Source organism: Aspergillus caelatus (genome assembly GCF_009193585.1).
Source record: "Aspergillus caelatus strain CBS 763.97 unplaced genomic scaffold BDV27scaffold_14, whole genome shotgun sequence".
Classification (NCBI taxonomy): domain Eukaryota; kingdom Fungi; phylum Ascomycota; class Eurotiomycetes; order Eurotiales; family Aspergillaceae; genus Aspergillus; species Aspergillus caelatus.
Window position 1 is genome coordinate 257,068 of NW_022475277.1, and position 25,065 is coordinate 282,132.

The 25,065-nt window shown below is 46.4% G+C and overlaps 8 protein-coding genes across 8 annotated transcripts; 5 read left to right on the forward strand and 3 right to left on the reverse strand.

Moving 5' to 3' along the window:
• The first annotated feature begins 628 nt into the window (after nucleotides 1-628).
• Nucleotides 629-1,414, forward strand: BDV27DRAFT_121287 (DUF3759 domain-containing protein). Its single transcript, XM_032065326.1, has 3 exons — nucleotides 629-949; nucleotides 1,004-1,132; nucleotides 1,186-1,414. The coding sequence occupies exons 1-3, from the start codon at nucleotides 931-933 to the stop codon at nucleotides 1,350-1,352; spliced, it is 315 nt and encodes a 104-aa protein (XP_031932326.1). The 5' UTR covers nucleotides 629-930; the 3' UTR covers nucleotides 1,353-1,414.
• Nucleotides 1,415-3,380: 1,966 nt separating this feature from the next.
• BDV27DRAFT_121289 (Alpha/Beta hydrolase protein) lies at nucleotides 3,381-4,694 on the forward strand. Its single transcript, XM_032065327.1, has one exon. The coding sequence runs from the start codon at nucleotides 3,575-3,577 to the stop codon at nucleotides 4,625-4,627; it is 1,053 nt and encodes a 350-aa protein (XP_031932327.1). The 5' UTR covers nucleotides 3,381-3,574; the 3' UTR covers nucleotides 4,628-4,694.
• Nucleotides 4,695-5,091: 397 nt separating this feature from the next.
• On the reverse strand, nucleotides 5,092-6,474 carry BDV27DRAFT_17725 (uncharacterized protein). Its single transcript, XM_032075920.1, has 2 exons — nucleotides 5,696-6,474; nucleotides 5,092-5,637 (listed from the first exon to the last, which is right to left on the reverse strand). Exons 1-2 carry the CDS (start codon nucleotides 6,220-6,222, stop codon nucleotides 5,418-5,420), a joined length of 747 nt encoding a protein of 248 aa, XP_031932328.1. The 5' UTR covers nucleotides 6,223-6,474; the 3' UTR covers nucleotides 5,092-5,417.
• A 2,248-nt stretch (nucleotides 6,475-8,722) lies between these two features.
• Nucleotides 8,723-10,193, forward strand: BDV27DRAFT_121291 (zinc-binding alcohol dehydrogenase family protein). The gene is made up of 4 exons (XM_032065329.1): nucleotides 8,723-8,942; nucleotides 9,001-9,068; nucleotides 9,122-9,623; nucleotides 9,674-10,193. Exons 1-4 carry the CDS (start codon nucleotides 8,842-8,844, stop codon nucleotides 10,041-10,043), a joined length of 1,041 nt encoding a protein of 346 aa, XP_031932329.1. The 5' UTR covers nucleotides 8,723-8,841; the 3' UTR covers nucleotides 10,044-10,193.
• Nucleotides 10,194-11,142: 949 nt separating this feature from the next.
• Nucleotides 11,143-13,729, reverse strand: BDV27DRAFT_17737 (putative membrane bound cation transporter). The gene is made up of 3 exons (XM_032075921.1): nucleotides 11,664-13,729; nucleotides 11,425-11,611; nucleotides 11,143-11,368 (listed from the first exon to the last, which is right to left on the reverse strand). The coding sequence occupies exons 1-3, from the start codon at nucleotides 13,636-13,638 to the stop codon at nucleotides 11,305-11,307; spliced, it is 2,226 nt and encodes a 741-aa protein (XP_031932330.1). The 5' UTR covers nucleotides 13,639-13,729; the 3' UTR covers nucleotides 11,143-11,304.
• A 2,255-nt stretch (nucleotides 13,730-15,984) lies between these two features.
• On the forward strand, nucleotides 15,985-19,907 carry BDV27DRAFT_166186 (uncharacterized protein; the record flags this gene model as incomplete). The annotated part of the gene is made up of 6 exons (XM_032074126.1): nucleotides 15,985-16,034; nucleotides 16,245-16,529; nucleotides 16,630-18,274; nucleotides 18,327-18,416; nucleotides 18,467-19,272; nucleotides 19,697-19,907. 6 exons carry the CDS (start codon nucleotides 15,985-15,987, stop codon nucleotides 19,905-19,907), a joined length of 3,087 nt encoding a protein of 1,028 aa, XP_031932331.1.
• A 97-nt stretch (nucleotides 19,908-20,004) lies between these two features.
• Nucleotides 20,005-20,771, forward strand: BDV27DRAFT_121296 (uncharacterized protein). The gene is made up of 2 exons (XM_032065330.1): nucleotides 20,005-20,088; nucleotides 20,147-20,771. The coding sequence occupies exon 2, from the start codon at nucleotides 20,428-20,430 to the stop codon at nucleotides 20,734-20,736; it is 309 nt and encodes a 102-aa protein (XP_031932332.1). The 5' UTR covers nucleotides 20,005-20,088; nucleotides 20,147-20,427; the 3' UTR covers nucleotides 20,737-20,771.
• Nucleotides 20,772-21,842: 1,071 nt separating this feature from the next.
• Nucleotides 21,843-23,519, reverse strand: BDV27DRAFT_141444 (uncharacterized protein; the record flags this gene model as incomplete). Its single annotated transcript, XM_032069818.1, has 7 exons — nucleotides 21,843-21,971; nucleotides 22,002-22,119; nucleotides 22,174-22,216; nucleotides 22,252-22,423; nucleotides 22,461-22,753; nucleotides 22,802-22,980; nucleotides 23,224-23,519. 7 exons carry the CDS (start codon nucleotides 23,517-23,519, stop codon nucleotides 21,843-21,845), a joined length of 1,230 nt encoding a protein of 409 aa, XP_031932333.1.
• Nucleotides 23,520-25,065: the final 1,546 nt, after the last annotated feature.

The following is a 25,065-nucleotide window of genomic DNA, read 5'->3' on the forward strand; positions in this document are numbered from 1 at the left end:
TCGTAATAAGGACACATATGCATCTCAGTGCATCATGCAGAGTGTCAGTAAAGACTGTTTATCCCTGCATTTAGCAGTCACTATGCGTCCTCAATCACATGACGACATCTCGTGTAAAGAGATTGTTCTATCTAGGGCTTTGTCCTTCCAAAACAACAAGTATCCACATTTATTATTAGGGAAAACTAATTAAATTCCTATCCTAAGATTGAGTTATTACTTTAATCTATCAACAGGATTGTTGTGGGAAGAAATCGTTTTGGAAGAAACAAATAGCTCTAGTCCTAACTAGGCAACATCAACAATTACATCCACAATCATTAAACACGATCTAGTAAACCCTCCCATGACTGAGCTGCCCCTCGTCTCATCTATTACGGTAAGGTGTGAAAAGACGATGTTGATCCCTGTCGGTGTGTTTTGTATATCGTTTCCTTCCATGAATTTTGTCAGTCATACACAAAAGATAATAGGACCACCTTTGCCACAAGTGGTTCTGATGGTTTCCACTCACGATCTCTAAGCGAGCCGCTAGTCAGGGATCAACACGATCTTTTCCCACCCTATCTTGATACCCCTCCCCTAAGCCTCCCCTAAGCTTCCCCTAAGCATCATGGCGCCGACTGATGGGGCTTAAGCTCCCCCGATAGTAACCAAGCACCAAATCATAGCGCCACAGCCCCGGCCGACCCGCCATCGCGACTTCGGCTTTCACCAAAGCTTAGCCTATCATCTCGAGTACACGTGTCGAGTCTCGACTAATTGAATAATGGCAACAGCAGAAGAGACTATCAGCTCAGCTCAGCCCCTGACCAGGAGGGGCAACACGGGACTACGAAAAAGAGTATAAATACCTCCGCTGATTCTGTGTTCCAGACACAAACACTCTTCCTCTCTCTACATCGTTCAACCCAATCCACATTATTCAAAATGGTCAACCTTCCTTTCGGTATGTCTTTGCCTTGTTAATCCTGTCTAATCAATCAAGTACTGACTTGACCAGCCGAGTTCCACGAGGACTCCTACAACAAGGTCCAGGAGGGCCACCAGGGTCACCTCACCCACGATGTCATCGGTGGAGCTGTGGCCTACGAGGCCATCAAGAAGTTCAACGAGTACCAGGAGAAGAACGGTACGATGTACCCCCACCCCCCAAATACTTCTTCATATTCTAACATCGTGCAGGCAAGGTCGTTGAGCATGGCCAGGCCAAGGAGATCATCGGTGGCTTGCTTGGCGCCGCCGCTACCAATCTCTTCGAGACCAAGGGTCTCGATCAGTTTGACAAGTTCAAGGCCGAGCACGAGGCTAAGAAGCACGCTGAGGAGGCTCTCGAGCGCCACTACAACTAAGAGGGTTTATTTAGACATTCTCTCTTGATATGATCATGAAATAAAGAACAAATAACTTCAAATCTGATGACATGTAGAACAACCGTACGGCTAAGGAAGTAAACCGGTAGCTTTATTCCGTAATTGACTACAGAATGCAAGAAATTCATGCGATCAATACGCAATTCTTGGGTGGATGAGGACCTCAGCTGTACCAGATAACTCAGGGGCGGTGTGGGGTAATATTTTGTAACAGATCGACAACAACCATCCATGGATCTGTTTTGGATGTACGCGGCATCAATGCCCCCTTGACCTGCCGACAATTATGTTGCATGATTCAAGAATACTGCTAAGTCGGAAGGATGGTCTATTATCTCCGTAATTCTAGTGACTAGTAGTTAATTGCTACTATGGCGTGATCAGTGTTGTGCCTTTGTTTAACATAACGAGGGGTAGGGCATCATGAAAGCCACCAGGTACCCGCAGGAAGCCTGACCGCCTTTTGGCATCGCAGCCGATACATCCGAAGATTCTCCGGCTTGAACAGAGGCTGAACTGCATGGGCACCGCCAATCCTCGGGCTCTATGAAAGTTCCCGAATTATCTATGTATAGGGGCGAAGGAGTGTGTAGATTCACACGCCTGGTCGGCTTGGAAAAAAACCCAATAATAATCTTTTGATAGTAGTCCTGCGCCTGACCTGACACCCAGGGTATACTAAGGCCCACGCCATTCAAGTCGGTTACCACTGATCTTCGCCGGGCATTCAATTATGCATTACGACTATAGACGGGTGGAAACGATGACATAGATTTCATCATATCAAATGCCTGGGCTTTAGGTGGTTATAATGTGGTACCTTGTAATAGAATTGTGTGGACTAGTTGGAGAGCCAGCAAATCATATATTCGACACAGGACGGCTTTGTCTACCGAACTATACCTAGCAATGCTATCATTTCCTGAATTCTGTGACGGATTGTTGGTGGCAGATTCGTTCGCGGATATACTCCTCGGATGCTAGTCACCATTGGGAAAACTTCCTGTCACGTTTCCTGGAGCTATTGAGAGTACGCCTGCATATGGGATCTTCCCCGGAGGGTTTGAACGGGACGGTCGAGCGCGCGTGCGATATGAGGGGTGTGTTTTTGTTGGATATCACTTCTACGATCATACATACTCCAGAGAGGCAGGACAAGATATTATTACCGTTCGGGTATGGCTGGAGCTACACTTCGTTCCAGCTACATGATATTACCCTGGCTGCGTCTGGAGAGGAAGATGAGGATTGAGTCCGGGTACAAGTCTACGTCCCCAACGTGGGAAGTCGTCAAGGCGTAGAGACTGTTCATGTATATGATGGGTGGCCAGATCACTCCCTGGACCATCCGTGGAAGACGTTTATTACATTTCAGCAGGTGGCTGTTGACCCTGGTGAGACGAAAGAAATTTGTCCTGGAATTCTCTCGAAGGGACTTCGCCTATTGTGACGAAGTAAGCGAGAACTGAGTCGTTGGGACAGGAGATTACTTAGTTCACGTTGGGACATTGGCGTTTGACATCGCTGACACCAGAGGTGTTCATATTCCCAAGAAATTATAGTTTGCGCCTTGAGCCAAGCTCCTCGAAATCTTGAGGCATGAGATAGTAAAATATGCGAATCACAGGATACTAGGGTCTTCGGTTTCCCTTGAATACAATACAGTGAAGTTCGGCTGAAGTTCAAGTACGAGATTGGTTAGGTTGCGTCCAATTCCCTTCTATTCCTATATAAACAGATGTATACCTACTAATATCGGAATATCTAATCAAAAGGGTCAAGTGTGCTGACGATCTAGCAAGGAGCTAGTAACGTCCAGTAACATATAAGGGTACCCAACCTCCCCGTATATGCAGCTGAGCGGGGTTGGTAACATTTTTGCCTTTAGCGATGATAAAAATAGAACACGATCACAGGGATGGAACTAAGAGGAATTGAATAGACCGATAGAGTTGATAAGGCTCATATTTCCGATAAAGTACCTGGTCTATCCCATACACTGGATAATTTTGCTTGCTTCAGTGGTATAATACGTTGCCTGGTGATTATCGGGTGCGTGTGACGAACGTTCCTATTCCGATAGCTACCGACTAGTTCATCGTCGAAAAGTTAGGGTCCATATTAGTTACAGTCCCAAAGCAGGGGATCTTATTTTCAAGAATCTGTTCAGTTCTGTAAAATCTTTAAAAGCCATCCTACACATGCTACGAATTTTGTGGGGGGTCGCTTCCGCTGCACTAGCAGCGGCTACATCCCTGCATATCGAAGGCCACCGCAACGGACCTCTTATCTTACAAGATGCAGGCGACTTCTTCGTGGGTGGTCGCGAAGTGAAAACTTTAGTGAATACCGGAGACCGCTCAAACCCGTTATTTGATTATCCTGCGGAAGACTGGATCTCCGTGGACCAAATGTACGTGGAGTATCAAATTCCGATGAACGGATCCAACCACCTCCCATACATTCTTGTCCACGGCTGCTGCCTCAGTGGGAAAACATACCAAGATACGCCCGACGGTCGCATGGGGTGGACCGAATACCTTGTGCGAAAAGGCCACCCCGTCTATGTGCCTGATCAGACGTCTCGAGCTCGCTCTGGTTTTGACCCGACCATTTTCAATCAAGTTCAGCTTGGACAGGTGGCCCCATCGGCCCTGCCGAGAATCGAGATTGCCGGTCGCGAGCGTGCCTGGGATCTCTTCCGCTTCGGATACACTTACCCCCAGGTTTTCCCAGGCCTGCAATATCCCATAGAGGCCATGGCACAACTCTCCAAGCAAGTGATTCCCGATCTGAACGCCATACTGCCGGGGCCGAATCCCACATACGCCAATCTGGCGACCTTAGCCAGTAAGGTGCACGGTGCTGTGCTGGTCGGACACTCGGAATCAGCTTTCTTCCCCTTTTATGCAGCCCTGAACAATTCTTCTGCTGTCAAGGGCATCGTGTCGATCGAGGGACAATGTCCCACGCTAACGGACGAGGAGATAGCTGTGCTAGCGACAGTCCCTACATTGTTTGTTTATGGCGATTACCTTGATCAAGCTAAGGTTTCTCGCAGACTCTGGCCACAATCACTTCAGGGCTGCCAGGCTGTTGTGGATCGGCTCACTGCTGCCGGGGGGCGAGCTTTTATGGCGGAGCTACCGAAACTGGGCATTCACGGTAATAGTCATATGATGATGCAGGATAAGAATAATCTCCAGATTGCGGATTTGATCATGGATTGGATGGAGAAGAATGTATATAATTAAGCTTAGACTTTGTTATCTTGCAAACTCTTAAATATATTGACCTAAAAAGTCAGGCCATCAAGTCAAATGGCTTTTGGTAAACTTGTGAGAAATGTCGTCGCACTGCTGCACAATGCCCATGAACCGTAGTCACATTGTCACCAGCACCGGCAATATAAGACACAAAGAAAGAAAAAGAGATAACATTGCATTCCGTAACCGTTCCAAGAATCCCCAACGTATACGCACCAGCTACCAATTCTACTACGTCAGTTATTACAGACCTGTACAGTTAGCCCGCCGGAGATGAACTATAAGAGACAGATTCGCAACAAGAGCCATTTTTACTCTATCTTCAACCCCACTATTAATAAAGGCAGTAGGTACTAGTATACTCCGGTTCATGCTGATATTGTTAGCTTTAGTTGGAGAGTCAGGTGTCCTCACGATAGCAATTAGATGGCTATTGTGCGACTTTGAGTTCGCGACACGTTGTATCATTGATGGTGTACTATCATATCTTATAATGCCTTAGGCTTTATAAAGGAGAGTAGGGAGACAAAATACGAGGAAAACAGGGCAATGGAGGTATTTGGGAAGCAGAAAGGGATATAAACATGTTCTCAAAACACAGCGGCGGCATGCTTAATACAACGAAGGCAAAACGTGAAACTTTCTGAGCTAGTGCTACGAGGCATATGTATAACTGCAATGGAAAAAGCATCCTGAAAATGAAAATTAGGCAAACCACATATCAGCGCAAGAGAAACAACGAATAGGCAAGCGTACAAGTAAGAGGTGACGCAAAGCCCTAAGTATCATGTGATACCTGATGAACCCTAAGTATATGCTCTTTCAGATTATCCCCCCGATTGTATGTCTTCGAACAATTCTCAATAATACATTTATAGGATCGAGGGGCGATATGAAGGGTTCTAATGTGGCGCACGAGGTCTGCCTCACGATTGAACTGTCGTCTAGAGGTGCAGCCCTCCCATCTGCATCGGAGGATAGGTCGCGCGTCGTTCTCACTATATCCTGTCAGGTACACAGCCATAGACTTTAGATATAGATTTAAGATAGGAGTACCTTTGAATCGCGTTTATGCAGGCGTTATGCTGTCCAGTTCTAGATTGGAACTGGACCGGCGGAATGGTGGGAGCAACTATGGGGTTCCTTGTTAAATGCTCGTGCTGATCTAGAGCGGCATTGTCCTGGAACGCGGCGTTCCCTCGCGTATGGCTGAGACCAAGATTGACAAAGTAATGGTTGCGAATGGCGGTATGGTTCCTTGGGTTAACAACAACCTCGTTGAGTTGTGAGCTTATCGGCAAGTGCATATTCACGCCCACCTCTGGCTCACCTTGGCTGCTAGAGCCTGGGTTTGTAAACCGCTCATCCGATGAGATGCCGATGCCAAACGGCGATTGGGTGTATGAGTTGAAGAAATTGAGTGGCATGCACTCTGGCTTGAGAGATAATGGGTTCATGTTGGAATTTCCTGCCAAAGGACCAACGTTTCCCCACCCCGGGAATTGGGCGACGTTGTGACTAGGTACATGAGAGGATTCGAGATGCAAAGGAAGAGCAGTTGACGTATTTGGAACATCTGCCATGTTCGTGCGAGGTGGTTATCGTGGTGGAAGACCCAGCAGCTTCTATGACAAAAGGCAGCGGTGAGACAAATGATATTGTGTGTTGAATGAAGAGCGAAATGAATGAGCGATATCTATTTCTCGTACATAGGACTAGAACAGGAGATTTATATATGTTTATCTCGAGGCACAAAGAGAAACGGATAGAGAAATGCCCTCTTCCTGGCCTAAGAAGACCTGAGCCTCCAGCTATAACCGAGAATGTAGTACATATGGGGGGTAATATAGTGTCGGGGAGATGGCTTGTGGGGCACTGACCGACTAAGTAGAAAATAGGAAGCTTGCGGAGGGTCTGGGGTGCTTTCTGACGTACCACTGCCATAATCCAGTTGTGCTAAATGGCAGAGCCCCAGGGGGCAAAAAGATCGTGGCGATCCTTGTAGTGATTTAATTAGTCAATTTGCCACCAGCTTTTCTGCCGGTTTAATAAAGTCAATGATATTGAAGCTATTCAACTATATAGAAATCCTCTGTATAGAAACATACAAGGCGTAGTATACCTAGTATTCAGTAGGACCCGCGCTTGCCTAAATAACCGCCTGAACATAGTAAGGTATCTCTATCAGCAAAAGGTGAAGACGCGATTCAGAAACATTAACGTACACTTCTAGAATTATAGATTTCAGGCGAATACTTAAATAAAATCGATGGAATTAAACTTATAAGTATGATCCTTCATCCAACCCCAGTCAATTTCAGTAGGGGAGAAATTAGGTGAAAGGAAGGCGGGAATATTATATAGATTCTCTGTACTTCTAGGGCTTGGGCTTGAATAATAGATTTAACAGTGCGACTACTAGTATTATCTTACTGCAGAATAGGCTCAACACTATACCAATGTCTTTAAATATTAATATTGCTAAAATTCTGCGGTGAGATTTAATCCTAGTACATAGATATGCGCATAAATCTTCATTCCTTCTCGTGGAATAATAAGGGGGCTTTTTACCTACCTCGATCAAGTCCCAAAATCATCCAGCTAGGTTATAAGTGGGCTTTAACATCCTTGGTCTAGCGCGTTACCCAGGTTTTGTCGGTGAGATGTTCTCCACTACTCCAGAGACCAGTATATATTGAAACCCGTATATACAAATATATCTAACAGTATTTATTACTAAGAAATTGTTTACACAAGATTATTCAATGTAAATGATACTGTTTTTCAAAGCTCAACGTAGAACTCTCACTAAGCAGTTGAAGCTTAAGTGTCAGCTTCTTGATTATCTTCTATTAGACCAGTCGAACAATTCCAAAAATTTTCTAATATAAGCCCAACAATATACGGAATACTCAACTCCTGAACCTACCGAGAGACATTATAGAGGTAGAATGGCCCGCTTAGATTGTATATCTATCAGATCACTCCGTAGTATTACGCTAACCAGCGATATCATCTTTTTCAAATCCTAGTCCCTACTGTAGAAGGGGCCTAAGCCACTTGTCTCGGATTAACCAGTTACTAGACGCTCCTAGCTCACTCAGGCTCTGGAGAAGGTGTACGAGACAGATCCTTACACTGATCGTAGCATGCAGGCAGCTGATAAGGCATTTTAATAAGGTACATAGGAAGGCAGGTAGACAAGCAGAACTCTAGGTATTGATTTCTCAGGAACCCAGGGGTCAGGAGCCAGCTTGAATAGGCTTTACTTAACTAAACTCTAACTTCATAATGAAATCAGAACACCTAAAAATGCAATAATATTCAAAGCAGTATAACGCTGAATGGCCTCAAAGGCCTACTCTTTTGGGAAGCTGTAGGGGCGGTGAGGGCAGTCATATAACTTGCCACAGCGGGCTAAGGGGGATCGGCACGATCTTGTGCCGTAGTATGTACTGTGTACATACATGTCTCCCTGGGCTGTACTACACAGTAACTGTCGAGCATCCTCGTAAACCCACTTATTTTCCGGGGAGCGAATTACCTTTCATTCTCGAGGCGTGCGCATCTGCGCCTGGGCAAAGAATTCGGCCAATCTAGGAAGCCAAACCGATGATCAGGAATTAGCTTTGGATTCGTGCTCTTCTAGATTCATTGTATTGGAATAATTTAGTGGCCCAAGCACACAGGTGGCAATGGGGTTCCTCTCCCTTCTACTTTTTCTGTTCTTTTCGCCACTTTTTCTTCTATTTTCTTTTCTATCCCCTTTTGTACTCCTAAGTGTTTCTTGCACTCCCTCTATCTCGTCTGGTATATAACGCCACCAACTAGTAAACCACTAAGGTTATTAAAACGTGGATGGACCCACTTATTCAAAAGAAAGGAGACTTGATGAGAAAACAACACATATTGCTTGTTTATCAGAGAAGTAGAAAATCAATAAAGGGTCACATCCAGGTAAAGGTTATAAGAGTAAAAATAGACAAAAGGTTAGTCAGAAGTAGTTATCACCTGAGCTTTGTTGTACGGCCTAGGGCATATCTCGGGTAACATCATCATCATAACATCATTCGGTAAGCCGATCGAGAAACCGCACCCTTAAATCCTTTGGTCTGACTGAATCTTCAACTTCGGCCCTTCACAATTTTGATCCTAGCAGCCGTCAAAATTTGAATATACTGACACTTCAATAATTATTAGTTATGAACGCCGTCGGAGTCGAACAGTACGGACCCATAGACAATTTGATATGTCGGAAGATTCCGAAGCCGGATAAGCCACAGGGGAAGGAACTGCTTATTAAGTGAGATTTATCTAGTTGCTAAATTATGGTCGTAAAAGTCAGCTTACAGAAGTGTTAGGGTAGAAGCTGCCGCTGTTAATCCAATCGATACCAAAGTTAGGAACGGAACATATGATGACGCACCAGGTACTATAACTTCCATGACGGCCCAGAATAATACACTAATCCAGTGTGTAAAGACTATTATAAATTTGTTCCTCGCCCATTCCATATAATGGGGTATGACGGCGCCGGGATAGTCCAAGAAGCTGGCCCAGAATGTACCAGATTCAAGCCCGGTGATGAAGTTTACTATGTCTCTTCGCCGACAAAGCAAGGAGTGTACTCTGAATACCAGTTAGTCCCGGACGTCACCGTCGGGCATAAGCCGAAATCACTGGATTTCGTCGAGGCTGCTGCGATGCCGCTAACATACGGGACGGCTTACGAGTCCTTAGTGGACCGACTGGAGATCAAAAAGGGAGAAAAAGCCGGTATTCTGATAATAAATGGTGCCGGTGGTGTAGGAGCCATGGCATCACAAATTGCGCGGTGGGTACTTGATTTACCTGTCGTGATTACCACGGCATCGCGACCTGAGACGATCGATTTCACGAAGAAAATGGGCGCCACTCATGTTATCAATCACCGGGAGGATTTGAAAAAGCAGATTGACAAGCTTCGGCTTGATGTGCCTATCAAGTGAGCAGCTATTCATTGTTGGACTGAGTCTATGCTAATCTCTGAGACAGATATGTCTATATTACTCATTCCACGACGCAGTACCTTGGTGTTTGTTCGGATATCATTGCACCACTAGGGAAAGTTTGCTCTATTGTTCAATCTGCCGATATGAACATGTACGGTACTCAGTTTATGTCTAAGTCTCTAACTTTCGTCTGGTGTTGGCTTGGATCGAGGATGTACCATGGCGTTAAGACCGATCAGTGGGAAATGCTGGAAGAGCTTTCAACTTTTATTGATGCAGGCAAGATTAAGTGCCACTTGACGAGGCGACTGCAATTGAATCTTGAAGGGATCAAAGAGGCACATAGGATCCTTGAGTCTGGAAAAGCCATTGGAAAGGTCGGGCTTGGTTTATGCGAAGGGGAATGGACTTAAGTCGTCTTGAAGCTCGGAGGGCGGTGTTGCTTCTTATCACGTTACCTTTTCTTTCTGGGCATTCTAGTCTGTTGGTATCTATAATTTGTATGCGTTTTATATGACAAATCTCTATATAAATATAACTAGCACGTGCGTCCGGAGTATCCAACGCGAGAACCCAATTACTCTCAATAGAGTTCACTCCGAACACAGCGATAGTAAATTCCTGGATGCGACTGTATCGTTCTGAGATTTATCCTAATGCATAACTCTGGCCCGAGTATTTGGACATGCGATATCCAAGACCTAGACGACGATGATGTCATCAGCATAGCCTTCCCGCAAGACACAAAGAAGCATACCAGTTCATGAACCCCACCATCTACATATAACCTTCCACCACGCAAAAGAAGCGGTAAGCACTACTTGATAAAATTTGATAAAGAAGAGTTAAAGAGCAATGCGCCGGTTTGTCAGTCACACTTCATTCCGTTCAACTATCCTAGCAAATTAGAATACACTAAACTCTCAACAGACAATCCTAATCCGCTACGACTCCGTAGAAGCATATAAGCAATACGGAAGCACCATTGAGCAAATGTATTCTTGTCCATCAATCGCACCTTCAGTCTAATTTTCGACATATCTTTCTAACCCGTAAGTATAGGGCCAAAGGCAAATTCGCGGAGAAGGGAGCCACGGAGCAGACCTTATTCATCTCTACGAAGAGCATGCCTCCTATACATACTACTTCGTATGTTGATCAGGTCTCAGTTAAGTCCGACTATCCTTACTAATAATGCCTAGATTTGTCGCCCCGGAGAACGTTTCCGTTGATGACCTAAAAGGAGTTCAGTTTCCCGAAGGTGTGCAGGTTGATATTCATCAGGAGGATTGATCGTTAAACCTTTGTATGGGTGGGTATTTAATTTTCGTGAATCTAGGAATACGGCCATGGACTGGAATTTTACAATTGTGCTGTAAAACTGGTAAACTCTGAATCTGAAGACCAGATGCAGAGAACCCTTATGATGATAGATAACTATTATAGGTAGAAGAAAAAGAAAATGCCCGAAAACCGCGAGGTGCTCGGACACCCATAATTCATTCTGGTAGTGCCATCCAGTCCGAGAAGAATAAACATATGTACCGTCTCATCCAAGTCGTTTCTCCTACCATGGTACATAATAACTATTACATTTAACTTCGTATCGAGGTAGAAAGTAGGAGATTACTCCAACGGTATCCATTAGCATCAACCGTCGGAGATTGCGTGTAACTAATGCCCAGCAGTAGCAACATCGCTCGATTGACTAGCAGGGGGATAGAAAAATGCAGCAACACTGTGCGAAAGTTAGTTTTGAATTGGGTAGCATGCGTTCTAGATTGGTAAACATACCCAATAATCACATAGGCGGCAATCAGAAGAGCGCCTTCCAAATAGTTACTGCGACCATCCAACACCAAGAAGTTCACCACAAATGCAGTGACAAAAAGAGAAATGGTCTCGAATAGAGTAAAGTACAAGGACATGTCTTTGTCCATGCACCAGCCGAGAATGACCACCAGAGGGGTGACGAAAATAGCTGTCATATATTAGTTATACATCTCTTGTAGAAAAGATTCGATTAAACTCACCGATTTGAATACTACTACCAACGGAGACACCGATGGACAAATCCATCTTGTTCTTGGTAGCCACACTAACAGCAGTAACGTGTTCCGCTGCATTACCAACAATGGGAAGAATGATTAGACCGATAAAGGCCTCACTGACAGATGAGCTTTCGATCATCTCGGGGATTGCATCCACTAGAAATTCGGCACAGACAGCGACCAAGCCGGTAGAGAGAAGCAACATGACAACCGCAGCGGTGCGTGACATTACCGGTTCTTGATGTTCTGGTGCCGGTTGGAGCGTCTGCGGGTTGACAGCGGTGGGTATTCTGGCTGCGCCACGGGCAAATTGAACCGCATTTCCGACAGGTGGAGGGCGATTCATTCGAGACGGGAGAGAATTAGTACGTCGGAGACCGTTGAGATTTCCAGATGGATCATGCCGTACGTTGTACGGGGCTTGGGAGTTAGAGAAAACAGTGTTTGACAACAGGGACGGGATAGCAGGACGGAATGCTGAGCGTCGCTTAGGAGAATCTAGGTCCTGTGGGTCTTTCTGCAATCCATTCGGCTCCAGAGGAGGTTCCGACAAGTAAGCCTTCAAGGATGGACGGGCATTGATGGCACTGTCCGTAGCAGTCGCCTCATTTGCCTTTTCCGCAAGTTTCTGTTGCTTCCGCATTTCACGTCGTTTGGCTTTAAGTTCTTTCTTCGAAAGCTTCACTACACTGGACTCCTGACCGAAGTCTCGGAAGTGGGGTTCGAATTGGTGCGTATCATTGTCTGCCTCGTAGCGAGGGTCATCACCGAAATCAATAGCACAGGATGCGGCATCCTCCGTTGGGATTGACGTTGAGCGATGTACAGAGTCAGGCGTCTCACTGCTTCCCGCAGATGGCATTTCCGACAGAACCTGCTTTCGGAATGAAGGAGTGGAAGCGGTGCCCTTGGAGCTAGTGCTCGATTTTCGATGTCTGCGGTATTTCATCGCTTTCTTGATACGTTTGGCAGTGGTCCATGAGGTTGTCGTATCGTCGGATTCGTCCGATGAACTGCTGGAGGAATCTGAAGAATGGTTCATAAAATCGGCCAGAACACCAGGGTGTGATTCTTCGTCGATGATCTGTTGTGGGATACTGGCATATAGATAGGAGTGAGACTTGAGTTGAAAGACAATGTAGAGGACGTAAACAAGAAGCAACACCACACTAGTTCCGCGGCTAACTTTCAGGGTATATTTATCAGCGGCTGCGTTATCCGACCATGAAGCGTGGAAAGCGGTCGGCAAGAGCAAACTCATGACACTCAAGCTGAGAAGGCATGCACTCATTTGAGTGACAGTGCTATTGTAGATTTGTTCCTGGAAACGAAGACCTCCCAGGAGGAAGGCCATTCCCATGATAAGCAGCAGATTTGCTAAAATGGAACCTAACAAGGAGGCCTGAACCACTCGAATTTCATCCTTGACGAGCGCGATAATGAAGATAATTAGCTCTACTGCATTTCCGAAAGTGACGTTGATGAGAGCACCGATGGTGTCTCCCAAACGACTAGCGACACATTCGGTAGCATGGCTCAGTAAACCGGCCAGGGGAATGATGGCGATGGCATTCATGGCAAAGATAAGTGCCGGGCTTAACCCGACAGCCTTAACGGCAATGCCGACAGGCACGAATACGAGCAGAACATTGACCCAGCTGTGACAGAGGGCGTGCTTCGTATGTCTGGCGAACCGGATGCTGCCATCTTTCATACGGACAAAAAGTCCTCGGTTGGGGGTAGACTGTTGGTCCCCATCGGATTTTTCAGGATTCGACCCTGGATTTGCCAGGGTCTCAGCGGGTTCAGTCACTTGTCCATGTTCTTTGCAGGTTGTGGGCACCCCAGCGGTGGGTTGGGGACCGAGAGTGCTAGAGGGAGTTTGAGTCTCAGGAGCAGAATCACGAGAGGACGCGTGAGCTTTCGCCCACGATTGAATCCGGTCTGGAGGTCGCATCAAATCGTCAGTCAAGAAGGCACAAAAGATGATATTCGACCCAGTGGGGAGTAGAGGGAGCAAATTGACTGCTTTGAAGCTGGCGGCCAGCTCTTATCCAGAACGGGCAAAGCAGATAAGAGTGGAGTAAGGAGTGGAGCAAAGGACAACTTACGCATGTATTTCAGGGCCAGAGATCGGTGGTCACAGGGGCAGGGGACTAGGTAGAATCCCTAGGCAGTAATTGCAGATATTGCTGAACAGAAATTCAGAAAATGGAAACAGAGGAATGGAAGAAATAGGACAAGCTTCAGGGGATTCCCCGGAGATTTGCCTCAGTTTTAAAGAGGCCCTTGGCGGCAAGTGCTTAGTAGCTAATGATGTTTGCCAAGACGGAATGATCATCGCAATGCGAAACTAATTGGATCCATGGACCAGAAAGTCGTTAAAAATAATTTCACAGCTAGAATGGTTGGGAAAAGGACACTGCGCCACGTCTGTTGTTCATAGTCGGCCCTATGAGAGACAGTCCTGAACGATCGGGTATTCTGTCATAGTCATTGGCTTATCTCCGAGATGTCATCTATCAGTAAGATGGCAACCAGTTCCCTCTTCCATGGTTGCGGTCGTCATCCATCCCGGATCTGCCCTGACACTGTACCATTGGAATGAATGGCCGGTGAATTCCCAACTTTTGAGAAGTGCAAGTTACGCACGATGACGGTGGGCTTTTCCATTTGATGACTATGTAAGGGGGCGTTCATTGTTGTCATTCATGGCTCTCCCTGTAGGGTGAACCTAAGATAAAAATAATAATTAATTGAATAATTTTTGTAAAAAAAAAAAAAAAAAAAAAGGAAAGGAAAAAAGTAGGGCAAGAGAGGTCAGTGGGGAATGACGCCTCACTCTGCCATGTCGATCTCTGACGGTGATTGGTGGAATTGATGTCAGGGGCTCAGAGTCCGGTCCTCGGAGCAGGTGCGCCGAAGCCCCGACTGCTCCAGTCGTATCGTCCATTACGCACTGCGACCGTCCTGGTCCGCCCATTATGTCATAGGTATCGGTATGGTATGGTAAGTGAGCAGTGTTCCCCGTTATCTGCTGTGTCATGCCTGATCCGTCTTGCATGATCAGTTATGGTTTTCTCCCTATACTACGTAGGCAGTCATTCCCATGTAAACGTAGTATTCCGTCACATTTCAGGAATGTTGAGAAAGGATCCGATACTAGGCATCCATCTCTTTCCATGGTGTTCGAACGTACAGAATATACGTATGTTACTCAAGTTGGAACGGCAATTAGCTGATTGTTCTCGACCAGTGGGATCTTCAGCCCTCTCCACCAACTCCGCACCACTGTGGCTGATGGGGATCCCACTCGATGAATCATTAGTTTGGTAACATGAAAGACGCTAAACTTTTCCCTAATTGACCCTATTGATTGATAGTCTTTTGGCTAGATCAGTTCTACTGTGTTCGGTAGACACTTCACAATGCAGAGTACATTGTATCAATTCACAGTTCTTATGAAATCAGATTTCATCCCTTACTCAGGGGAAGCCTCTAGAATATTTGTCATGCACAGTTACACGGCATCCTCTCCAGGTATCCTCACGTAGGAGTACTTATGATGAAGCGACGCAGGAGTATCCCCTCTCAATGTACATATGTACTATGTAGTCGTAAAAGGCAGGTTTAGCCAAATTAGGGCTCCTTCAGGTTGTCATGTGAACACTTCCCTAGAACGGTAAAGACTTCACCCGCAAATGGTTTGGATGATAATCATCGCTATTCTTGAAAGCATTCTTTCGTATGGAGTATGGAGTACGTACCATTGTTCTTGTTTAGTATGATCTCGATTATCTTCCACTTGTCTGTTCTTATTTTTGACTTTTCGCTTATTCCCTCCTCCTTAGTGCCATAATTCAGAGAAATTCCCAGAACCAATTAATTCATCACGTGCACGTACCCCATTTCACGATAACGAGCATCACCACCTGGATTATCTTGCTCCTATTCAGTACATATTCGTATTATATTGAGTACCCGGAAATATATCCCGAGAAATTGTGTAGGCGGGATCTTGATTCTGAACAAGCTCTTAAGGAGAGGACAATCCCCTGCGCAAGGACTTTGAATCTTCTGTCGGCATTTAGCTCGGCACGCGTCATGGATTTCAGGCACGGCAACCCGATCCGCTTGCTGCAGCCGATTTTAATTCGCGTTGTTTAGAGTTCTTAATACTGGTATCTAAATCTAGAATTGAAAAGTTTTTCTTTCTATCATATCTAAACCTCCATGAGACATATACAGCGACGGTGGCTGCATACCAGAGCGAGTGCGTTAGCAGTCCGCTTTAAATAGTAGCATGGCTCTTCAAACGAACAGTAAAAGCTCCAAACCATCTAAACTCTTAAGGTAAGCATCGTTCCCCTTCACTCACCATAAAGTAGAGCAACGCTAATTATCTCAAGTATATTGAATCCGTCAACATGGGGATCACGTCTGGGGCTGGACTCACGGTCGTTCCTCATGATGTTGAAAGGTGCATTACCACCGACGATCGTAATCGCAATGTCCGTATACAACTTCCACTGCGCACCGAACACGATGGTTAACTTGCTACAGACACCAAAGTGATGCCGTCGCGGACATCACGTTGACAATCGGATATTTATCCGCCCTCATTTCGGTATTGTCGCAAGCTTTGACCCCGCGCGCCAAATTCATGAAGATCATGTTCTTCGATCTACTATCAACATGCGTCTCAGCTTCCCTTTGCTGTCTAACCATCTACTGTGCTGTCAAGGCAAGAGAGCACGATACCCCTTCGGATGCCAGTGAGAGCGTCAAGAATGGCTATAACAGTGATGCCTGTGCTGTGTCTGCCATTTGGTTGATCTTCATGATATGGTTCGTTGTGTCTTCCATTCATGCGCATTAATAGTTATATGACGAGCCATTTGGCTACCTTAACAAAGTCGTGCGAGGTTATATACTAATACCAGAGCAGGGTAGCTAACACCATCCGTGCATGGCGCCCTATGGAGCTGCAGGATCCCATGGTTGCCTTTTCGATCTTTGCTTCTGTCACTATCACGCGCGCCGGCACCTTCGTAACGGTATCTGAAGGCTTAGCATTCGTCTCGAGACTGTTGAAGGGATTTATGATCGGTTTCGCCATCGCGACGGGCGTATCCTTATTGATATTACCCATTACCAGTCGACGTAATGTTTTCCATGACATCAAGGGCTATGTGGCGCAGATTGACGCAGTCCTGCAATCGCATATCGCATTCGTGGAGCGCACTCCTCAGCTACTGGCCGGGGGTCAAGGGCTCTTAAATAGGACGCGGACTGCTCAGACTGTTCGCGATCCTGAGAATAATCCGAGATCTGAGCTAGAGTCACGGCAGAAACAGCTAACGTCATCGATTACGAAATTGAATGCCCTTCATGGAAAACTACAGTCCGATCTGTTCTATGCTAATGATGAGTTTGCATGGGGAAAGCTATCAGCTAGCGATCTAAACAGGATAGGGGGGCTATTGCGAAGCATTTTGTTGCCTCTGGCTGGAATGGCCCAGCTTCCAGATGTTCTGGATATGATCGTCAAGAACGAAGGAATACCGGAGACTGGCAGGGGATCAGATGGCGAACCTGGGGACGAATCACTGAAGCAATCAGAGATGGAGAAAGTTTCGGAGACTCTCCGTGACCGTTTGGCAGATGCGACCCGTCTAACCACAGCAGGACTACAATATGTTTTGTTGGCATTGGAGCTGGCCAAGCCTAAGCAACTAGAGAAGAAACGCAATGAAGGCAGCGATGAGGAGTCTAAAGGCGAGGTAATCAGCCCACTTGATTCGAACTTTACGTCTCGATTCGAACAAGAAAGGATCAAGTACTTCGAACGGCGCAAGGAGCTCCCACGATCGTTGGCAAGCCTTGAAGCATTCTCGGCGTCTGAAAAGGTCGACGACATTTCCAATGACTCCAGAGCTGTCGTGCCTGACTCCGATGTTAGGCAGGAATTTTTCTTAATTCTGTACATGGGCCATCTACAGGAGAGTCTTCTCAACGGAGTACTCGATCTAATCAAGTTTGCGGATAGCAAGGTTACGGACGGAACCATGAAAAAGAACAGGCCGATCTTCCCCATGCAAAGCTCTATACGAGGATGGCTATCCGTAAAATCTGAGAAGGATGAATCAAGTGGCTCAGACAGCAGGCAGCCTTCCCAGGCCAATCCCTCCTCGGTGCATGCAGAGGATGAGCCCGACCGATTCCCTGATCCCGAGCATCTACCTCCAGCCAATCTTCTGGAGAAAGCGAGCACCATCATTCGCTTTATCTCGCATGTCATCAAGTCAGAGTATAGTATTTTCGGGTTTCGCGTTGCGGCCGCTGCATTCTCCGTCGGCATATTGGCGTTTTTACACCAGACGCAGAATTTCTTCATTCACCAAAGATGTATCTGGGCTATGATTGTCATTGTGATCGGGATGAATCCGACAAGCGGACAGTCTATGTTCGGCTTCGTGACCCGTATTGTAGCCACCGCTGCCTCGCTAGTCTTGAGTTTGATTGTCTGGTATATCGTCGATCAGAAAACCCCCGGAGTCATTGTATTTCTATATCTGGCCAATGTATTTGAGGTAAGGGTTCATTCGCACTTAGTTAACTCTATTTCTCACGTCTCCTCAACAGTACTACTTCTACGTGAACGTCCCTCAATACTTCGGCGCTTCCGTCATCTCGATCGTCACCCTGAATGTCATCGTTGGATATGAACTACAGGTAAGCTATCAATGGTACATGAGCATACGCAACATCGCTAACCAACCCAGGTCCGCAAACTAGGAATAGAAGTCGCAACCTCCAACGGCCAACCATACTACCCCATCTACCTCTTTGGGCCCTACAAGCTGGCCGCCGTCGCCGCCGGATGCGCCATTTCCTTCTTCTGGGTCATCTTCCCATACCCAATCACCGCGAAATCCACACTTCGAAAATCCGTCGGTCGAGCACTATTCGTCCTCGCCAAATTCTACAGCTGCATGCACACAACCGTCGAGCTCTGGCTCAACGGCGAACTAAGCAATGGCCAAGACACCTGCTCAGCATCCTACAAGCTAGAAAACTCGCGCCATAAAATCTTCAAAGAAGAAATGATGCTCTTAAACCAGCTCCGCACGCACAGCCACTTCAGCACATACGAGCCCCCAATCGGCGGCAAATTCCCAAAAGCAACCTACGACCACATCATCTCCGAAATCCAGCGTATGCTAACCAGCATGGCGCTGATGGCACATACGACTCAGCATCTAAATCTTGTGACTAGGGAATCGGAAAGCTCTCGTGACTCGGAAGAAAGATGGGTCTCGCAGCTAGCCTCGATCGCGTTACAATCTGCCGATTTTCATTCTCATTCTGTTACCTCGCTTCTTTGCCATTTGTCGGCTTCGCTGGCAAATGCCCAGCCTTTACCTCCGTATTTGTCTGCCGGTGATTCGTTTCCCTTGGCAAGGCATTTGCAGAGGATTGATGGCGAGTTGCTGAGTATTCGCCATGTCCAGGATCCAGCTTTTTCAGCGTTTGTAACGCTGGAGGTGTTGAGGTCGGTGGTAGGTTTTACTTTGAGGGATTTATTGAGGTAGGGTCTTTCCCGATTATCCCTTTATACATACTGACGTTTAATAGTAATGTGAAAACGCTCGTTGGAGAGCTCAAATTCGACAACTATAGCAGGGGCACGTTGGAAGACGCGGAGTCAGCGAGATTATTATCGACGAACACTGAGCCATGAGTGACTCGTACACATAACTTTGCAAATTTGTGTTACTAAATACTATTGATACCATAGGAAATAAGAAAAACAATAATCAACTAATGCCCAGTATCTCCCAATCCTGGAGATTTACATCTCTGCATATGTTCAAAATACCTTATCCTGCCCTCCCTAAACAAACCCTGTACAAACATAGACCAACATAACCACAATGAAAGCATTAAGATCAACCCAAAAGCCAATCAACCACTCTTAACCCACCAAATCTTCTCCCCCAACGCCGCCATAGCCCCATCCGCCTCAATTCCAAGCCGTTCAACCAACCCATCCGGCCCACCCTTGACCTCAACTTTCGTCGACGACGCAACCCCATCATACTCAGACCCAAACACCCAGTCATCCCCAGAGACATGCACGATCTCCATTGTGAGGGACTCTGGAAGTTCAGCAGGATTTACGAAAAACATGCAAAGTCTCGGGACACTTGTAGCGTTCGTTAGGGGTGGGATGATGGATTTCTGCGAGCAGTTTTCTGTGAAGTTTAGGGTTGGGTAGGCTGGATGGGTGTATAGACCCGTGATCCTGGTTAGAGGTAGAGGTGGGGGGAGGGGTGGGTTGGGGATTGTTGGGTAGAGGGTTCGTGGGTCCGGGGTGATTGTAACGTTGAGAACTTTCTCCGCTCTGGGGCTTTTGTTAATAAGGTCTAGGTAGAGTGGAGTATAATGATTGGGGGACGTACTCTTTAGCCCAATCGAATCTATCCTTCTCTGGGATGCTCAGAGCTTCGTCGATGATGTGGTAAGCTAACATACTCGCGACTGCATTCGTGGACATCAAGTTATTTCCTAAGATAGTTATCCCGAGCTGCACGTCTGGTAGGAAGATGACCATGGATCCAAAGCCATATATCGCGCCGGTGTGTTGAATCACCGGGTGTCCTTTGTACGACATCAGGTTCCAACCAAATCCGTACAGGATGGGTGATGAAAAGGGCGGGGCTACTGTGGGGAAGACAATGCTATGTGCACTTGTGATTGCGGCATGTCCGGCCGGAGACAGAGGTGGCCTGCGATGGATCATGGCTCGGAGCCATTTTGCGTAGTCTGTCGCGGAAGAGAGGACACCCGACGCCCCGCGGAGTATCTTCGGGGATGGATAGCCTGCGTCCTTGAATTGATGTTCAGAGTCGACGTAATAACCATTGGCTATGTCTTCGTTTACTTCTTGGGCATCAGTTGGAGTGAAATAAGTCTCTGTCATGTTGAGAGGCTCCCAGATTCGGCTGCGAAGGAACTCTTTCAGTGGCTGACCGGTCTGTTTCTCGATTAGATAGCCAGCTGTCATGTACAGGAGGTTTGAGTATTGCCATGTTGTGCGAACGGGTGCTGTTAAGGGCGCATAGCGCAGTTTGGAAATAACTTCCTGGATGGTGATGTTTGCGTTGGCGATCCAGTCATGGCGTGGTAGGCCTGTGCGATGGGAGAGAATATCCTCAAGTGTGACGTGCGTCGTGACCCATGGGTCTTCAAGAGCAAATTCCGGTAGGATATCATACAGTGGCGTCTCCCACTGGATATCGGGGTAGTTATCGTTATCGTCTACGAGAAGAGACATTGCTGCTGCCGTGAATGCTTTGGTTGTGCTGGCCCCTTCGAACAGAGTGTGTTCTGTGACTGGTTTGGATGTCTCCGTATTAGATATACCGTAGCCCTAACTTTCTGGGTGAGAGACGGCGACTAGTATTGACATCGCGATGTGTATACTAACCTTGGCGAAGATATCTTCTCCACGGACTACAGATACTGCGAGCCCAGGGATCCTGAAATGTTCTAGGGCCCAGTTGACCTTCTTTTCGAAGGCTTCGTTTAGGGGGGATGAATCGTGGACATCGCGTGGAATTTGATGAGCAATGCAACTGGGGAGAGCCCACCAGTACAGTAGAGTAGAAAGCCAATACATGGATGGGTCTTAACCTCTAGAAGCTCACTTGTATCCAATGCCAAGTGTGTAGGAACAAAAGAATTTAAGAGAGATTGTAAAGGGGAGCTTAGATATTAAAACAGCGAGAAGTGGGTCTTAGGCTAGAGCAAAAGCGATGAAGTCGTAATCGCTTAACTGCGCAAGGCTGCATTCCGAATGGAAATCCTGCTTCTAATAACTCGTACAAAAGTGCTATGTATTTAATCAATAGGTATAATATGTACCGATCGCCCGAAATCCTCAACCAGATCACATTGTATTTTGCCCGTTTATGCAGCCAAGAGGATTAATTGCCGTGTGATTTGCTCGTGGTCCATGGATGTCAAGCAGGCCAAGCCCTTGGTATCCAACGTAAGCCTCGCCTCCAAGAAAAATACGAGTTATTATGACACGCGGCAACTCAACATCAGGCTAAATTAGTGTCGGGCAACTATACGAGGTACGTTGCTATCGAGTCATGTCTTTTCAACCCACTGTGTTTGCTCCTTGAAATCCTCCCTCTCCTTGCCTACCATAGATTTTAGACCCAATTCTCTAAGTTCTGTAAAAAGAGCCACAGCTTCATCATAAAGATCATTGGGTGTCTACCCATCCCTATTAATGATACTTGCGACCGAATCCCAAAACTCTTGCACATCGTTCCATCCTTCACTTTCCTCTGGAAATGTCTGAAGCTCACTCTCCGTAAAGTGGATGGGGCACGGAGCGTCGGTTTCAAATTCATTCCAGTATCTACAACGTCATTAGAAGCTCTGGAAAATACGTAGCATGCCAAGTCAGACTTACTTCTCAACCCTGATGAGCGACTCCCTCAATGGTATAATATCATCTCAAGTATCACCAACAAACTGGATAGGTTCACACCTTGTTCGGCCATGACTAAAATGGAGACCTTGCTCAGAAGAGGGTTTTCCTTAGAGGTCTGTTTTTCGTAGAGATAGAGTATGATAGAGCTACTCATGTGTTTTCGTATCTTGAATTTCTCGTCAGGCTCAAGATTCTTAAAGTTTGCGGGTGGCTTTGACATCATAATCGACTAGCCGCGGGTGGCACCGCGAAGTATTAAGAGGCACCGCCCAAATCCCTTGCCAGTCTATCACGCTAGAGATCTTGCCCTTATCAACGAATATATTTCCTGCGTGAAGATCGGCATGCCATTTATGAGGCGCGACCACAACGGGATCATCGGGGAGGAGGAATGGGGCAACTTTCAAATACTTCTGAAGCAATGTAATGTGACAACTGGGAGAATTTTGCGACGCCGCACTCACCAACGGGTCATCCGCCGGCTTTGGCATGGCATATCGTTGTATCCACTCTAGTTCTCGATGGGCCAAGGAAACAACAAACTCTCTCGGTTGGTTCCCTTCATAGTGTTAGAAAGAAAACGGAAAGCTAGGGCGAAGGAGCGTACATGGGCCGCGATCTATACGCATAGTCGCGCGTTCTTTGTTCCAAAAGTCTCTTTCTGCAACAGGGCCGATAGCAAAGCGGTGCATCACTGTATTCCTCACTTCTGTGGGCACATCACCAATTACTTCTGCTGCTACGGCGCCTGGAATATTCTCGCTGGCATAGTAGAGACTCCCGTACCTAGGTCCTGGTCAGCATATACAATTACATGTTTCTGTGAGAACAGACCAATTCAAAGATATAGAAAGCTTTTTTTTTTTTCTCCAGCGCAACGACATCCTTCATAATTGCGACCTTTTCTGCTAAATCAAGGTCATTCCATATATCTTCCAGTTACACATGCGGTGTCGGGACTTTTAGTACACTCCGAGCCTGACCGTATGTTAGAAATAAAGCTTTCTTGTGAAACTGCATGATACTTACGTATTCCATGGTTGCAACTTCGGATGGGGCCCTGCAATAGGGTGAGGGATCTGGGCGATTACAGTCATACTATTATCCATCGTGAGACTGAAGGTCTTATTGAAGGAGCCTACCGCCAATTTCGCGGTCGCGATACATTTGTTTGCCTCTACGCTGCTCGCGGCAACTTTATGGAGTTCGGGTACATTGAAAGGAGAGAATCGCTCACGAAGTTGCTGTTCTTCATCCCAAAGCCAGCGACCGCTGGTGTATCGGAAGAAATCCACGTACGATTGCCGCGTACCGACGGAGCTCATGTGGCATACATGTGAGTAAGGCTTATAAACTGGAACGAGGTGCACAATTGAATGATGAAGCATTTCGAACATAGAAACTCGTCGGTATTTTCAAGAATTTGGGTATTCTAGCTAGGGCATCTATGGTTTTGCTCAATATCGCCATATCTGGCTTCTGGTTAAAGCCCCGAGAAGTGCGAGGACATTAGTAGTTGTTCCAACTGGCGCGTGTCCCCAATAGTTGTTCGATTTCGAGAAGGTCCAGGACCCACTCTGGACCCTATTAAATGTGATTATTGGTCATCTGCCCAGCACTAAAGTCTCTCAGCTTGTAAGGTCACCTCAACTTCCATATATCCACTAATTTTACCCTGAAGCTTCCTCCATAGTGGTAAACCCAGATCTGACTACTCCGTACTCCGAGTAGTTTATCTCTGTCCGCATTCCACGAAAATACCCGCGCTGTCGGCACTTTCAGGAAAATGCGAGTCTGGCCGTATATTAACCATGGCATTGCCCGTGCGTCATACCTTTCAATTTACAAAAACAAGCATGGCACTCACAGACGAGCTCTACTCACCAGGGTATAGGCCTGCCTGTCTTGTGTATCCACCATATAGAACGTAATATAGATTTCCCATCTCTTCCCACATTCCGTCCGTAAATTTAATAACCGCACTAAATGACTCCACCTATGGACCGATCCAAATGTCGGTAGCACTAAGCACGGAGTGTTTAAGATCCTGTCTGCTAACTCGTCGATAGTACGCTGTTCCACATGATCCACTGCGACGCGGGTTATCCATATATTGTAGATCGCAAGAAATTTTCATGCCCTAACTCTGAGCAAGATTCCCTAACAACATGGTTTCTACACTACGCTTACTAGTATCCTGCCTTCGATATTGTACTGTAGTGGGCTGCCCCACAGCGCCATTGCATAGATTGACCAGTATTACTAATTTTCTTTCTTTTTTTCTTTTTCTCTTTGGGCGCATCCTATTAGCATCTTGCAAAAGAACCTACAGAGCATTGTGCTAGCTCTTATGGATAGCGCCATCTGCCCAAGCACCGCGAAGTTACACCTCTGAAATTACACGGTGCCTGTCATATTAGACTGCTGGGTTAGGATATGGCCGAATTTGGCCTGCTCTGTTAGGTTCCATTTGAGGCCCTTAGGAGAAACGGAGCTGTCTGTAGATCATTGCCTATTTCTGTTGCCCGGCCGGCTGCACTTTGGTGTTTTCTATGCTCGCATTATCATCTTGGATTTATCGGTGGCGTTCTGTATAATATAGTGTGCTGTGCTGGGGATGCCGATTTATAAGAGTTGAGTAAATCATACATATAAAGCTAATAAACCTCCTTTGTAATGTTCTCATCACATAGGCCATGGTAGGTTTAATTGTAATGTGGATATTAGTAGGCGCTGAGTGGGCAACTCGCTTATCAAATTCTTTAGCAAGTAGCTAAATAGAGGCGGCATTCTTCCGATTCTCTCAGCAAAAATTTGCCCAAGTGGCTCGAGACTTTTTGATTTCTTTTTTGTCTTTTTTTTTTTTTTTTT